The following is a 15,558-nucleotide window of genomic DNA, read 5'->3' on the forward strand; positions in this document are numbered from 1 at the left end:
AAGTCCCATATGCCTGTAGTTTCACGAGCACCCTTACATTTCAAAACCGATGCGCAGTGATGCATTACTGAGATGGAACATGTCAAATCTATAAAGGTGAACCTTAGTATAATTTGCACGCAATTTCCTTATGGTATTCAAATGCTTAAGGAGATCGTGTTGACAATTTTTTTTTGTTGTGTTGAGTATTTCCGGTCACGTCTCTAGAACCGGAATTTCCAGTATGTTTTTTTAATGTAAGAGTTCAATGATTTCGTTTTACAAATGATGATGCAGAAACAGATAGTGCAAAACTTAATTTGTACTTTTCAAGCCATTTTATTCTGGATTGTTCCTAACGTAATAAATAAATAATAATAATAATAAATAAATAACGCACACACTCAACATAACCCCGCACTAGGGAAACCCTGTGTCGCGGGTGCCATGGACACACACATAGACAACCACAAATTACACCCAAACTCACGAGAGAAATAATTGTAGGTCATACAACTATTTCTCTCGGCCCGGGAATCGAACCTGGGACCTCTGCGTGGCAGTCCGACATGGTAACCGTTCGGCCACGGAGGCAGTTATTAATAATTGTATTAACAATATTCGGAATTTGTGGTTAAACTATTAACTAAAATTTTTAGGTAAATGCATTGACTTACAAATAAATGGACGACGGGTCTAATACAAAAACCACGAAAAAAATGTCCCAAGTCAACCTATTTAAACGTAGTGACATGTCAAGGAATATGAAAAAGCTAAAACGTTGAATTTAAATTGTAGTGTCATCGCAGTACTATCTAATTTTTGCTTGCTTCGCTGTCAGTTGAACAAAAGCGTGAATGACGCTCTGTATACGTTTTTAACGCCCTATAAGTTCGGACACTTTTTAGCGCGGACCCGACGTCCATATAATTATAAATCAATGGGTAAATGACAAAACTAAATCTTAAAATATGTCATATTGGCACCTAAGTAAAATATGTCATACAACTCTGGTGTCATGTGTATTTTTTGAATCCGATTTTGTTTATGATACCTTGAGATGGGACAAAGAAGTCACGCGCCTGGTGGTAAGCAACACACCTGTCCATATCAGTTGCAGTGCCAATAATCTCAGTACAGAGTACTAAAAAAATCGACCTCAAAAGTACGTGGAATTACGTCTATTTGCTAAGTTTTATTGAAATATCCCCTAGTTCGCAACTATACAGGACTTGACACTAGAGATAATATAAATCGGTTCTCACTACTCAAAGTATATTGAGAGAAAAACGCCTTGAATTGGCGAAATAGAAAAATCAACCATTAAAGTAAGTGCTCCTAAATTAATGTTAGGCGCTATTTATGAAAATGAATCTTCATGCGTGAACAGCCACCCCTCGAGGTGGATGATTTTCTTCAAAAGGAAATGGGACCACTATGAAAGTACCCCCTTTCCAACAAAAAAAAAGAATCATAAAAATCGGTTCACAAATACTGGAGTTATCGCGTAACATACATACAAAAAAAAAAGAACATACAGTCGAATTGAGAACCTCCTTTTTTGAAGTCGGTTAAAAATAGCTTCATTCCCTAGATCTCGGATATAATTTTTTACGAAACTTTGTTTTCAATAGTTTTGTTTACGAAACTTCCGAATTATTTCATTGTGTTCATTCTTAAGAAAACAAAATCGACTGTCGACTGCATTTGAAAGTGTATGATTTGGTGGCCGCTATAATAATACTTTGAACTTCATATATAGAAGCTTTTAGGAGGAACTGGAATTCCTCTTCATTCATAAACATGTTTATTCTGAAGGTGTTTGACATTGTTTTTCTCTAATTGCGCACGTCAGACTCATTGCTTATTATTGTTTTTGTATTGATTATGTTATATGTATATGTTATATAGACATCTGTTTTATTGTTTTACGTCATTACTACTAACTAATTTCCTCAGTAACACAAACGTGCCATTTATTGTCATGTATCGTTTACATTGCAACAAATAGGTTTCTTAAACTTGGTTACAGTGTTATTGTAATATAACATTTTTATTATTATGAAGTGTGGCGGAGACGTACAAGTCGTGTGTCTGGTAGTATGCGGCAAGCATGGCCATAACCTCGTAAGGCCCCGTGTACATCAAAATGTATACAATGTGGGAAGTGATTTAGACTCAGACAATAATATTGTGACCACGTAAACGCCCAGTTTACATTACAATGAAAATGTCGCATTCAAATTTATCGCTATATAGGGTTAATTGTATTATACTAACAATCTTGCAGGATCATATTTATTAATAACACCATAAACAACTATTTTTCACGTTTTTTACGTACAAAATTCTGTGTAAGCGCGGTAAATTCAAAATTACGAACGAGACTCTATTAGAAGCCCGAAGTCGAAGACTGAGGGTTTTCGGAGTCGAGATTCGTACTTCTCGTACAGCCAGTGACACATACAAAGTTTTTCATCACACTAGCACGTAAATAGTATGCTTGCATGCAGGCTAACTTGACTGTAATGCCCAAATAATGCCTTTTTTCTTCTCATTACAGCCATGGTTGGTAATGAGAAGAAGTTTTATGCGTTCCGGTTTTGAATGGTAAGGTTGCTGGTGAAATTAGACACATGGGACTTATCAACTTTCGTCTCAGGGTGACACAATGGCAGTGTCACTCAGATCTTTTCAAATTCATTTATTCTCAGACCGATTGTCCATATTTGTTAGTAACAATCATATGAGCTAAGTTATTAGAATCATCTTTGATGGCTTTTGTATCATATAAAAGGTAATCAAGCGTCTCAAGTATCCGATTATCGGACAACTATTCCATTTTAGTGCAATTTCAGGATCTATGTATAAATTGTTCTGTTTCATATTCGCCAAGTTGACACTTCCAGTAAGCCTCACCAAATCCTTATCACTACGTATATATTTCGGACTACGTCAGTAAACAATTAACGCGTGATGTCCATTACGCGTACTAGCCTACAACAAACAATTTAGATTAATCCGCTGGGGGCAGCATATCTATTTATAAATGCCCTGACCGTGTGATAAGTGGAATTCTCCCAGGCGTTGTCATTTGTACTGATCTTTAACATTAACGTTGTTTATTGCAACAGAAACAATTATTTAAACCACTAAACAGAATTAATACTAAGTGTAATAAATGGTCTAAGGCCTTGTTTTTGTACAATATTTAATCCTCTAATAAAGCTGAATTAGACAAACATATTAGTGAGTTTTTCTTTGACATTTTAAAGCGTAAATAGATCTTTTAATAATTCGAGAACTCCTTGTCAAAACCTTCGCCCAGGAAAATACTGCCACCTCAAGAATGTCAAGTAGCAGTGTGAGCATTACTGTAGGTTACCTATCCGTAGTCCGAAATGACATTTTCCAGAAATTACGTTTGGTCGAAACTTCATAACCTCGAAAGTAATTTTGAGAGGAAAATGTTTTTTCTTTTAAACTTAACCTAACCGAACCTAATCCTGTCTTTGCGATGAAAATTCAACATATCCTGAAAAAACAACTGTTTCCTTATAATTTGGTTTTCGGTGTAATGAAAATTCGAACAAACGTAATTTCGGATAAAAAAATTTCGACTTTGTGATAGGTTACCATTACGGTTTCCCGGTTTTGAAGGGTAAAGGTGCTGGTGAAATTACAGGCACACGCGACTTGTCAACTTATGTCTCAGGGTGGCGGGCCCAGTGACAGTTCCCCTTATATATATATCATGGATAAGTGTATCATCACAATATCATCGACGACTGTATCGCATAATTTTCACAAAACTAAAAAGACAAACTTATAACAGTTACACAACGTGTTCACATAAACGTTCAATGGCCCATTCATAAAACATACCGACTATGAATCCGCGGGGGGTTACGCAATATCACCACATTTCCAATAATAACTTGACCGGTTATTATCAAGTGGAACTCTCCCAGAACCTCTTCCTTGATCTTGCGCTTATAAGATAAGACAATTGAAATGTATCACTCAATTGCGTCATTTGTTGTTGTTTTTCTTAACCCCCGGCGTGTTTGTTACGTTTTCAGTAATAATAATCTGTTCCCCTTAACGATCGCTTCGGTTTATGTGTACTTACAGATATATTATATTCGCGATGTTTCATTGATTGATCCGATTATAGTTTTTGAATGAAGAAAGAAAATCGCGGTGATGCACTGGAGACGCAACCCGACAACCTGACCCGTTATCCATCCCCAACGATCAAAAATCGACTTTTCATTTTTTAATTCATTGTTATTAACAAAAAAATATTTAATAAAATAAAATATCAAAGTAATAGTATTATAATGACAAATTATTCAGACTCCTGCTTAAAAGTATTTATGTTCGAATTTATAGCAAATAAAAATAAAAAATCTAATAAACAAAAAGGACAGTCAAAGGTTGTTCATCCCCGAAACATTGCCAATATTAAAAAAATCTTTCTTAAAATATTGCCATTAGGAAAAAAAAGTTTGTTGAGATGATTTTATTATAAACGGTGTTTTAAATAAAAAATATATTTTGATAATATTTTGTGTGTACGTGCACACAATTTAAAAACAATATAAAACATCTTGCATTCATTTTTAGCCCTTTTCATTGTACCACTCTTCGTAAAATATTTTTTTGTAGTGGCCATTACCTTTGTTTACATTTTTGGACTTTGATTTCATCTCAGTTTACTTCATTTCATAATAAACATAATTTCACTTTGACCACGTGTTTAGGATTATACGTGCTTTGATTACGTGTTTTGATACTTTGTTGAACAATGCTAAATACAATATTTCTTTATTTCTAATAAAATTCATGATTAAAGAATGTTCATTATTTCAGATAAACAATGTAGCATTTACGTCAATTCATTTATGAAACATCTTCTTGGTTAGAAGTCACGTCACGTTGTATACTGTCCTTTGAGAGTTGCGACATAAACCTTGACGCCTTTCAAAGGCGAGATATAACATGTTGCACATCAACCATATTATATATTCAGTCGAACTTAGCCTCGTTTACGAGTACAACTTCAGTTTAAAAAATGTTGCAACTGAAAATGTTAGTTGGTAAATTTGAAAATTACTCTATCAAGATTTAAATAAAGGAAGAGATTTTTTTAGATTTATGGTCGCTTGTTTTTTTTTTGACGTTATCTATTATGAGCATATAACATCCTGCACAAGCTATCATATAATATAAAACAAATCAGCTATTGCGGGTTTGTGAGTATCACCATGAAAATAATTTTCATGGACATCGTCCAAGTTACCTGTAAGAAGACTGTCAGGTACTTTTCTTACATGACCAACATGTCTTTGTAGCCTGCCGGTCTCAGTCTCTTTTTTTCTCTCTCTGTTAGAATTATTTAAATGTACACAATATAACTTTCTAACGACGTGCACTGAATTACATATTTTTATAAGCCTCGATTTTAAAATGAAAAGCCTTTGTTTGAGTAAATACATTTAAGTAAAAATAACGCCAATCAATGTTTATTTGTGAGAAATGAGTGGAAAAACATTTATTTTCAAAAATTCATTAATTTTTAACGACCTCGTGCAAAGTTTACTTCATTATACTGCATTTGCTAGAGATGCGGTATATCGATAAAAAGTTTTCGGTAATTTAATTAATAAATGTATAGCGCGGGTATTAATTAAAGTATGAATTTTAATCATAGGCAATGAATTAACGTGTCAGTGTTATTACTTTTTTGAAACCTATAAATTAACGATATATTAAATGTTTTTTTATAGAATGTCTATTGAAATTGCATTTGAATTATGCTCGTGTTTTAAATTTTCAATATAATACAAAAACACTTCACGCGTCTATATCGTTAACAATACGTAAGATAATTGTAGCTTTTTATAAAAAGGGACTTCGAAAGTTAGTGGAATTTTATCCCCTAGTTTGCCACCCCTAGAGGTGGAAAATGTTCTTCAAAATTAAATGGGACTCATACTGAGGTACCCTCTATGTAACAAAAAAGAATCATCAAAATCAGTTCATAAATGAGTTATCGCGTTTTTTTTAAAAGTTGGTTAAAAAATAAAACTTTAAGAGAGAACCTTTGCTTCAAGAAACAAATACACTAAAAATCTATCGACTTCACCTCATCCCTACGACAAACGTCAAATTAAATGTCACAGGAGCAGACAGGGGTCATCCTAGTTTGCGTTTGATTTATGATCACAGATGGCGCTATGGCAAAAAAGCCGTTAAAAACTCAATACATCCGCATCAAGCACATAGAGATAGTACCATTGGACAAAACTATTTTTTCGGATCTAAATTTTTTTTAATTTTTATTTATTTATTCAATTTCAAGAACAAATTTTACAAAAGAACGACTCTTATTTATGGCTACGTAAAAACTTAGTGGTTTAACCACCTAGCGATGAGCTAACAAGCTCAAACTTAAATTAACTCCAATTTACTATAATATTTATTAATTCTAGAGTATATACATTTAAATAATTAACTCTTAAGTTAAATAAATGGTTGAACGGAGTATAAGCCCGTAAGTTGAATTGTCAATTTCAATTGTTGCTGTCAAATTCGTACCACCTTCAACAAAACAAAAGGTTCCATGTAGTTTACGTTGACAATTAACTATTTTTTCTGCCGTTCACCATTTTTCTCATAGTAAAGTAATACCATGACGTGTCATTTTGCCATGCAACTGAATCCCAAACATTTCATTATACCGCGCACCCGCCGCACGTGAAATCAACGGATGCAGTGATGTCACTCACGAGCAGACAAATCACGTGGTAAATTGTGAGTCACGCTAAAACGCGTAAAATATGTTTGAAAGGACTGGTTAATGCATTTCACATTAGAAATTGTGCTAGTACTTACTGACTTCAATTTGTAATCTATTTACGATCTAATTTCTGAGGGATAGCGGATAGTTTTAGCTATCATTATCATATGGCGTACTGGAGATTGAGAGGCCTCTCTCAATGTACGCCGTTTCGCCTGTGCGTCTCAGATTGTCGCTTCCATCTGCAGCCTGCAACCTTTCGCAGATCATCACTCAATCTGGCCAGTGGGCGTCCTATACTCCGTTTTCCAAACCGTGGTCTCCACTCAGAGGAACACGTGTCCTTTATCGGATACCGCTTCTTCGACAGATATGTCCAATTCAGCTTGCTAATTCTATCAGCTATATCGACGTCCTTGGTTTCTGTTGGATAACCTAATTGAGAATCTTATCCTTCAGACAACATGTCTCGATCCGTAGCTCGCTTAGTGACTTTTAACAGTGGGAGAACGGAAATATGGCGGCACATCGAATTTAATTTCTATGTTATGTACATTTGTAAATATTTAGTAGTAAGTAATAACTCTCGCTAATAGAGAAGAGAAACATCGTGATGAAACCTATGGGTCAAAAAAGTATCACAGCCTTAGGAAAACGCATGACGTGCCCAAACTGCATTGGGCCAACGTGATTTTTGGGTTTCAAAGCAAGTTTCCTCAATCTTCTCTTCATTATGTGTTTAGACTTTCTTGGACGACCTCGGTAGCCTAATGTTTTTTGCTGTAGGTGCTAAATGATTAGGTTCTGGGTGTTTCGGATAGTGCCCTGGATCTGGTACACATATTTAATTACTCCGCTGGTTCATAGATCCGAAGCGGGTCTTGGCCTCCGATATGAGTTAGCGATAGCGTGCCCTGTCTTGTCGATCTCCTCCCAGTTCTTTACGTGCATGGCGTGGAGGTCTTCCTCAACTTTGTCGCTCCATCAGTATTTAGACCGACCAACCGGTCATCGACCACTAGGACGTATCATGTAGGCCCTTTTCACTAGCTTATGAGCTCATACTCATAATATAGGGAATTCCCTTATTTGAGAGAACAATTGGTGTTTTTTTTGACACATTAATTCTTGTGTAAGATTTTTTCGTTGGATTTTTTAAACTCTGATAAAGACACAGTGTTAATTTATGACATTAGAGTTCGTATTTTCCATAGAGCTAATCCATTCTTAAAATTAACAATACAATTTTCACATATTGGTGTTTATGGCAGTATACGTTACTTTGACGTCAATATCTTGTTTTGAAAATAACAATTTGTTAAGATTAATAAACTATTGGTTGGTATGACAACAAATTAACCTTCCGCGTCCGGGCTCAACACGTGATATTTAACAGCAATAACGTCTATGAAAACTTAATAATGCGAACAACACGTTACCGGAAAGTACAAGAATGCAAACAATTGTAGGAAGGAGCTAGTTACTCTCTACTCTTTCTAGATATTTCCATCTCGCCGCCGTAATGCAAGAACTAAGCTTTAATCTTTTGACGCAGTTTGTTCATGTTAATTCTTTTAAAAGAAAACCTCGCAATATCACATTCCAAAAACAGTATTGTAGCATTTAAGAAATTTATTCTGAAATTTATTATTTATTCGGCTGGATTCGAACCAGTGCCTTCACCACACCATGGCTGACGCTCTCTCCCAACTGAGCTATAGAACAAACGAGCAGACCTTATAAATTTTCTATGTCCTTGTTTCAGATCTTTGTTTTTGATTTTTAACGAATTTTTAAATTTGCAATAGCGCCATCTGTGAGAAGACTATGATAGTTCTTCTTCACTCAACCAGGTGCCTTTACAGCTACCAGCGGTTGACTAGAGATGTCGATCATCATAGTGCTCATTGTATGAAGATGTCTTTTCATATTTCGAAATGTTGTTTACTCTTGACTACAGTAATGTCACTAATTTAGGTATCAATAAAATTCTTATTTTAAAATCTATATTAACACCTCACTTACTTTAGCACTTATCGAGTATTTAACCAGAAATAAAGACGAAGTAAGGGCCATCCATCCATCCATCCTTGGCAACTCATCAGGCAAATGGGCCTTATATCGCTTTTAAATGTCAACTCTCATTTGCGCTGCAATCACAAACTAGAAAGCTGAAATAGTACAGCGCCAACAACTGACCTGTGTGAGTCTCCGTATATTCCAAAAATATTCTGTATTTATTGTAATAAATATAATATTCTAACAATGGGGTGCTGTTCCTTTCGGGGGTGTGCGAAAAACAGCAAAACATCTGATTATAAAACAAACGGAATCGCATTTCATCGGTAATTAAATATGTAATTTTTCAATTTTCGTCCATTATAGTAAAGCTCAAGTTAAACTGGTCGATTTGAAGTGAAACAAATCAATTATTTCGAATTCGGGCTGGCCAATCGAGGCGCATTTGTCACCGTAATGATTTGGCAGAATAGTTTTGAAACAAATTAAATGACATTTCGTCTCCATTTCTGGTTATATACTAGAGGTGCCCTTATAACTTCTTTCAAATCACATCCCTCACGATACACAGCGTGAAAGAGGTATAGTAAGTTTTTTCTTAAAAACTACTTTCCAAAAAGAGAATTCACCGGTTTAACTGCAATTCTGCAAAGGCTATAGTCACCGCGTGGGTTTTTACCGATATTATTATGCATTATATCATTTTTTATGATTCCAACAGTTTCCTCATCATCATGTTTCCTAAACACATCTTTTAAGGAAAAGGATGCAGAAAAAATTAGTTTTTTCCTTTTACCGTTTTTGCGTATCTTACTATGAAATTAGGTCGTATTAAAACTTCTTATAGAGTTGAGTTCAATAAACAATATTTAGAAACTGTAACAAGTCATCTTTTCAGCTGTTAACTGGCAGTCACGAGGCGATGGCGAATAGCAGTTGCAGAGCCACTCAGAGCTTTAAAACGCAAAAATTTCAGGGGCACTGCTACTACGCCCGTAACCCTGAGACATAAGTTGACAAGTTCCATGTGCCTGTAATTTCATCAGCACCCTTACCCTTCAAAACGGGAACACAGTAACGCTGACATTACTGCTTGGCGGCAGAAATAGGTAGGTGGCAGTACTGTGACCAAAGCCTCTTTCTCATTAATTTCAGGATAAACTGCCTTACGAATGAGCAATACTATTTAGTTAATTTGACAATTGCAAGTGTAATTTGCTTACCCATTAAAAATATATTTCGAATTTAAATTAAAAATTAAGAACACGTGCCAACAACAGACTTAATGCGTTGTTTGTAGGTAACCTACGTCATCACTCGTTCCTCGTAATTAAGTATTGACAAAAAACCACTTCCGTCACTTACGGTTATTAGATCAAGTATAATTAGGTATAAGTACAATGTTATTTCAAAGTTAAGGCATGTTTATTTTTTGTCAGCTCTAACACTCTTCGGCTAAAGGAGAGTTGGTAATGAAGTTCAATTTGTAATTTTATTTTTATTTATTTATTTCCTTCATGTACATTTAGATAGGTCTTATAAGTTTATGTCAGACATTTGTATTTGTAGGTATTCGTAATGCAATTTTTATGACTTAATACAATGCAAAAGAAACAATTCAAATACTAACTAAATTAATTAAAATTTTTGACAAATTTCGTTTTTCTAAATCGTCATTTAAAAACTAACTTACAGAGTAATAGCAATTTGGTAATAGTTTCTTTTTAAATAGGCTGTAAAAAGACTTATTCCATTTTATTGTGATTACTTGGTCACGTTTTACCGTAGGTGCTTACTCTAGTAAAAGAATTACTTGTAATTTGAAATAAATTTCAAATACAATTTCGTATTTTGTATTTAAATTTCAATTATTAAGCAAAAAAAATTGTTAAGTAATTGTAATTTCAAATATCATTCTGTAATGTATTTTGTAATTGACGTTTTTAATTATTTCATGGTGTCCGACTGGTGATAAAGATTGCATTTTTTATTTAAATAAATGAACTCAAAATACCTTTATGAAAGTATTTTTTTTATGGTACCAAGACACGGAACGAACAATTCGTGCACCTAGTGGTAAGCGTCACGCCTGTCCGTAACAGTTGTAGTGTCACTCTGAGCTTTAAATCGCAAAAATCTGAGGGGCAGTGCCACTTGACCCGTCGCCATAAGAAATAAATATTCCTGTAATTAAACCAGCAGCCTTACGTTTTAAAACAGAAACATTGTTTCATATGTATGTACTTATATACAAATTAGAAAGTATATAGTTATTCAAGTTTCAATTAAAACAGCAGGTATTTTACCTAGCCCTTCATATAAAATACCTATAAAATTATTTCAAAAGTGAAAATATACTCAACATTATGACTAACTGGAAAAGACATTGATGAGATAATATTGTGTAGATCAATGATCAAATCATATTGTCTATGACTCACTACATCGTTCACCAGTCAATGAAACTGAGGATATGAAGTAAATCGGTAGTACACATACCGTAGTGACTCAATGCCGTAGCAGGTTCCTACGCAATTTGTAATTGGATTCTATTTCATAATCCTTATGACGTCATTGCTTGAGTAGCGTTAAAAAAGTTTAAAGGCAATCTTGTAAAAGAATGGAACGATGGCATACTAAGATAGCAATTTGAAGGTTTTAAGTTTCCTTTAATACGGGTAAGATACCTTCTAATAACATAATTAATCAATTATTAAAAAAAACTGCATTAATGCGTAATGTAAATATTTTAACCTCTTTATAATGAACTGGCATAATAGGAGAAAAATAAAAAACCAACAAAAAGAACGTTATGAAAAAGGAAGCAGTAACGCCATCTGACAACTTATTGAAGTACTAATAAATTTAATACTACCTGTCAGGTGGCATTGTTGGTACTAGTTAAAAACAGCGCCACCTGTTACATTTTAAACAAACTTCTGTAGCAACTAGCAAGCAACAGTGTGATAAAATTTCGCTACCTAGTGGGAGTAACTGGTACTTTGATACTTGCGGACATAGTGGTTGTGGCACGTAGTATCTACAATGTTGAACAGATGGCGCTACATACAATTATTCGTAAAAAAAAACATTTCACGTTATAGTAGGCCAGTGTTGATCTAAGTACCGAGCCAATTCAATAGATGTCGCTAAATAAATGAAGTTCTTAAGTGCGTTCTTGAAATTTGAGGGAAACTAGAGTGTTAAATAATGTTGAAAATTAAATCTGTCGCTTACCAGTATCATTGAGCAAGCCATTGATGTCTGTCGTCGACCCGTCGGTCGACATCGCTGAAATAAACAGAAAAGAATGTGAATAAAAAATAGACAATCCTAAAACAGTAGAAAAAATAACACATAACCACCTATGTGCCTACTATTAGAAAAAAGAATATAATATATTTTTTATTTTAATCTCAAGTTCCTATTTAATACGTACCAAACTGGTTGGCGACGTAGGCTATGCTCACACTGAACAATTAGGAGAATTCGACTTTAGAAACCACCTTACACAGATAATAGGTACAGTAAACAGCACGCACAGCTTTACACCTCAACTTTAAATTTCAGTCTACGCCACATTATTGATAACATGATAAATCTTATCGCAAATGACATAAAGTTGCATTTAAATCTTAAGTGTCGAGACTACGTGTGTGTAGTCAGAATCTCCTCCTTTTCCTTAGTATATTATCAATCTATATTTATAGAAAGATAAAAGATATTGTTATGAAAATTCATCTAAAAACAGTTCCGATAATATTTGTTTATCAGTTACATAATTACCAGAAGGCCTCACCAAGCCGAGCGTGTCGCGTCGCCGATCCGACACGGTCGCCATCCGACGATGATTGAATGGCATAATGTTTACCTATGTCTATCGTAATCCCATGGATGATTGTTAACAAACAGAGTCGTTTTCTGCACGATCATATTGCCATGGGCACCGGAGTGTCTTTAAGAGATGAGCTTATAGAAATTAACCATTTTATATTTATGAAAATGTAATTTATGTTTGTGCCGCATAGTATTTTTTTATGAAACATACACATAACATTAATGCGAGAAACACAATACAGTTTCTGCCGTTCGGTCGTACCATCGAGTATATAACCAGAAATAGAGACGACTGACCTGTGTGGACGTCTCGGTACATTCCAAAAATATTCTGTATTTATTGTAACAATAACGCACACACTCAACATAGCCCCGCACTAGGGGACCCTGTGTCGCGGGCATAGATATTATATTTATGGTCGCGGGTGCAATGGACACACACAGACAATCACAAATTACACCCAAACTCACGAGATAAATAAATGTAAGCTATATGAATATTTCTCCCGGCCCGGGTATCAAACCTGGGACCTCTGCATGGCAGTCCGCCAAGGTACCCGTTCGGCCATGAAGGCAATTCCGATTTCCTCTTTTCATAACCGGGGACTAGACATAGGGTTGGACAACACTCCCATGTTGTGGATATTCCAAGAATTCGCATGACACGTTACGCTTCTACATTTATATGGCAAACGGCTATGAAGTGGAAATCGTTGCCAGTAGACTTATTTCCTGGCCGCTATAACATGGGCCTTTTTAAGGAAACAGTAAATAGGCATTTTTAGGTGGGCATACTCCATCGTCAACCACATCTTTACTTTTCATCAGGTACGAGTACGATGGAGGTCAAATGTGCACTAACAATCTACAAAACTAAAAAAAGGAATATAAATAAACTGACTGTTCTTGAAAGTTGTCTTCATTAAGTTACTTCTTAATACGATTCATGTTGGTATTCAAAATTTGCCAACCAGAGATTTCACTATAGTGAAACAAAAACTTTGTACTAGATTCATTCGGCTTCTGTGTACTTAAACGACAAAAATCCATGATAGTGCTGGTTATCCGATTATCTCTTGCAGTTTGTCGTGCGATCTTTTATGTTGAAAGAAATATTGTAAATATGCCTTACGAACGACCAGTATACTTTAATTAATATGACTATTTCGAGTGATATCCATGTAATAAACATTACTTGAGTTGGAGTATGATAACTCTGAAGACCGAAGAGTCTACAGTCTACTTAATTTAGTATATTCAATTGTCGTTAGCGACTTTGTAAAATGTTTGTATAGAATAACTTCATCTTGTAACCGCTAAGGGCGCTGCACAACTTGTCATAGGTACAAAATTAATAATTCTCTCTCCTATTCTTCTATTTGAAAGTTGGAACCAGATATTTGTCAGATACATGTTGAGCTAGCGTCCTTTCTACTGCTGCAAAATTTATTTTAAATAACTCTGTACAGGTTACCATCGATAAACCATTTTTATTGTGATTTTCGCAATAAATGGTAATTATACAAGAACATAACTCCCCTTTTTAGACGGACTAACGACCTGTAAAGGTCGCAAGTGGCTAGCTGATGATGAGGGCATATAAGATCCTATACCCTAGCCGAATTCGATATGGAATATTTAATAACAAAACTTTACTAGGCAACAAATGATGGCAGAAGCAAAGAACATTTTTTGTTAATGCTCATTGTTAAGCCTAGTTCTGCCCACGGCCTGCTCACGTAATGAGAATTTCAATAGGTCAGTGTGTATTTAGGTTACTTAGAAGTAATACTTACTTAGCCAATATTAAAGTTTGCAAAGTAAATTTGATTTTTTAATATCTATTAACATTTACTGCTAGATTTTATTTTATATTAATTTACTACATGTCTCATCTAGCAACAATTACCGATTCTGAATTTTAATTACTTACTACTCGAGCTCAAAATGTTTGCAATCGCTCTATTCAAGTAAAAAAATTTAGGGATGACATACTTTTATAAACAATTAATTACTAGTAAATTTTACGTTGGTTTCAAATCACTTACTAGTGATTTCAAACCTCTATTGAACAAAATTCATCACAGACAGGAAATCAAGATTAGAATTATCAATAGTCTAATCAAATTTCAAGGAAAAATAATATTGAAATTGTGGTACCTAATCGTAAAACAATCCGAAGTGAAAACCCTAAAAATCGCATGTTTTGTTTGTTGTCATTTATTCTACATCGAATTTGCTATAAGTACGAATGCCATGGTAGCTTTGGATAAAGTTCCATTAGCAGGGGACTTCGACAATATAAGATCTGATCGTTGAAACTGATATAAGTCATTTTGTTTCAAATCAACCTGTCAAAAGATTTTGTGGCGCTTCAAGAACAATAGTTGCCATTTCGAAATATATGGCTTTTCAATAAAACGAAATCTGTGTTTCGCACGTTGATAAGAATGTACAGTTTAATTAAAACGATCCTTTTGCAAGTACTACGTAAAGTCGTAATTCGTTAGAAATAAATTATACCAATAAGTATATCAATTGGCGCATTAAACGTGTCACTAAAATTTTAATAATTATCCGAAATATATTGACATCCTTATTAATAGAAATACTAGGTCAAAATATTCATTTTATAATCTCGAATAATACAAGTTTGGTTTTCTGCCACTGCGTTTCGGCTTTGAAGGGTAAGATGCTCTGATGTCGATGGAGGGTCACGGTTGACTGAGGTGGTACAGTCATCAACCAGTTATGTCTAATATTTCGACTCATCCATAGAACGAAGATCTATGTGCAAGTCTACTTGTTCTCGGGACATAGTACATTTCGTTCCTTCCTTCTTCGCTGTGGATGTCAGATCGACTGTTGTTCGATTTTATATTTCCGAAGCGAAATAAGGTATATAAATTCTCAAAACA

The 15,558-nt window shown here is 34.6% G+C and overlaps 1 protein-coding gene across 2 annotated transcripts in view; it reads right to left on the reverse strand.

Moving 5' to 3' along the window:
• The window catches only part of LOC113231947, a 405,956-nt gene that overhangs the window by 155,566 nt on the left and 234,832 nt on the right, over positions 1-15,558 (reverse strand). For both annotated transcript variants that reach the window (XM_026466505.1, XM_026466506.1), the window contains exon 2: positions 12,041-12,094. In XM_026466505.1, coding sequence (XP_026322290.1) covers positions 12,041-12,094 — 54 coding nt within the window. The remainder of the gene's footprint in view (positions 1-12,040; positions 12,095-15,558) is intronic.

The sequence above is a fragment of the Hyposmocoma kahamanoa genome, unplaced genomic scaffold (assembly GCF_003589595.1).
Source record: "Hyposmocoma kahamanoa isolate Upper Pololo Valley unplaced genomic scaffold, ASM358959v1 66, whole genome shotgun sequence".
Taxonomy (NCBI): domain Eukaryota; kingdom Metazoa; phylum Arthropoda; class Insecta; order Lepidoptera; family Cosmopterigidae; genus Hyposmocoma; species Hyposmocoma kahamanoa.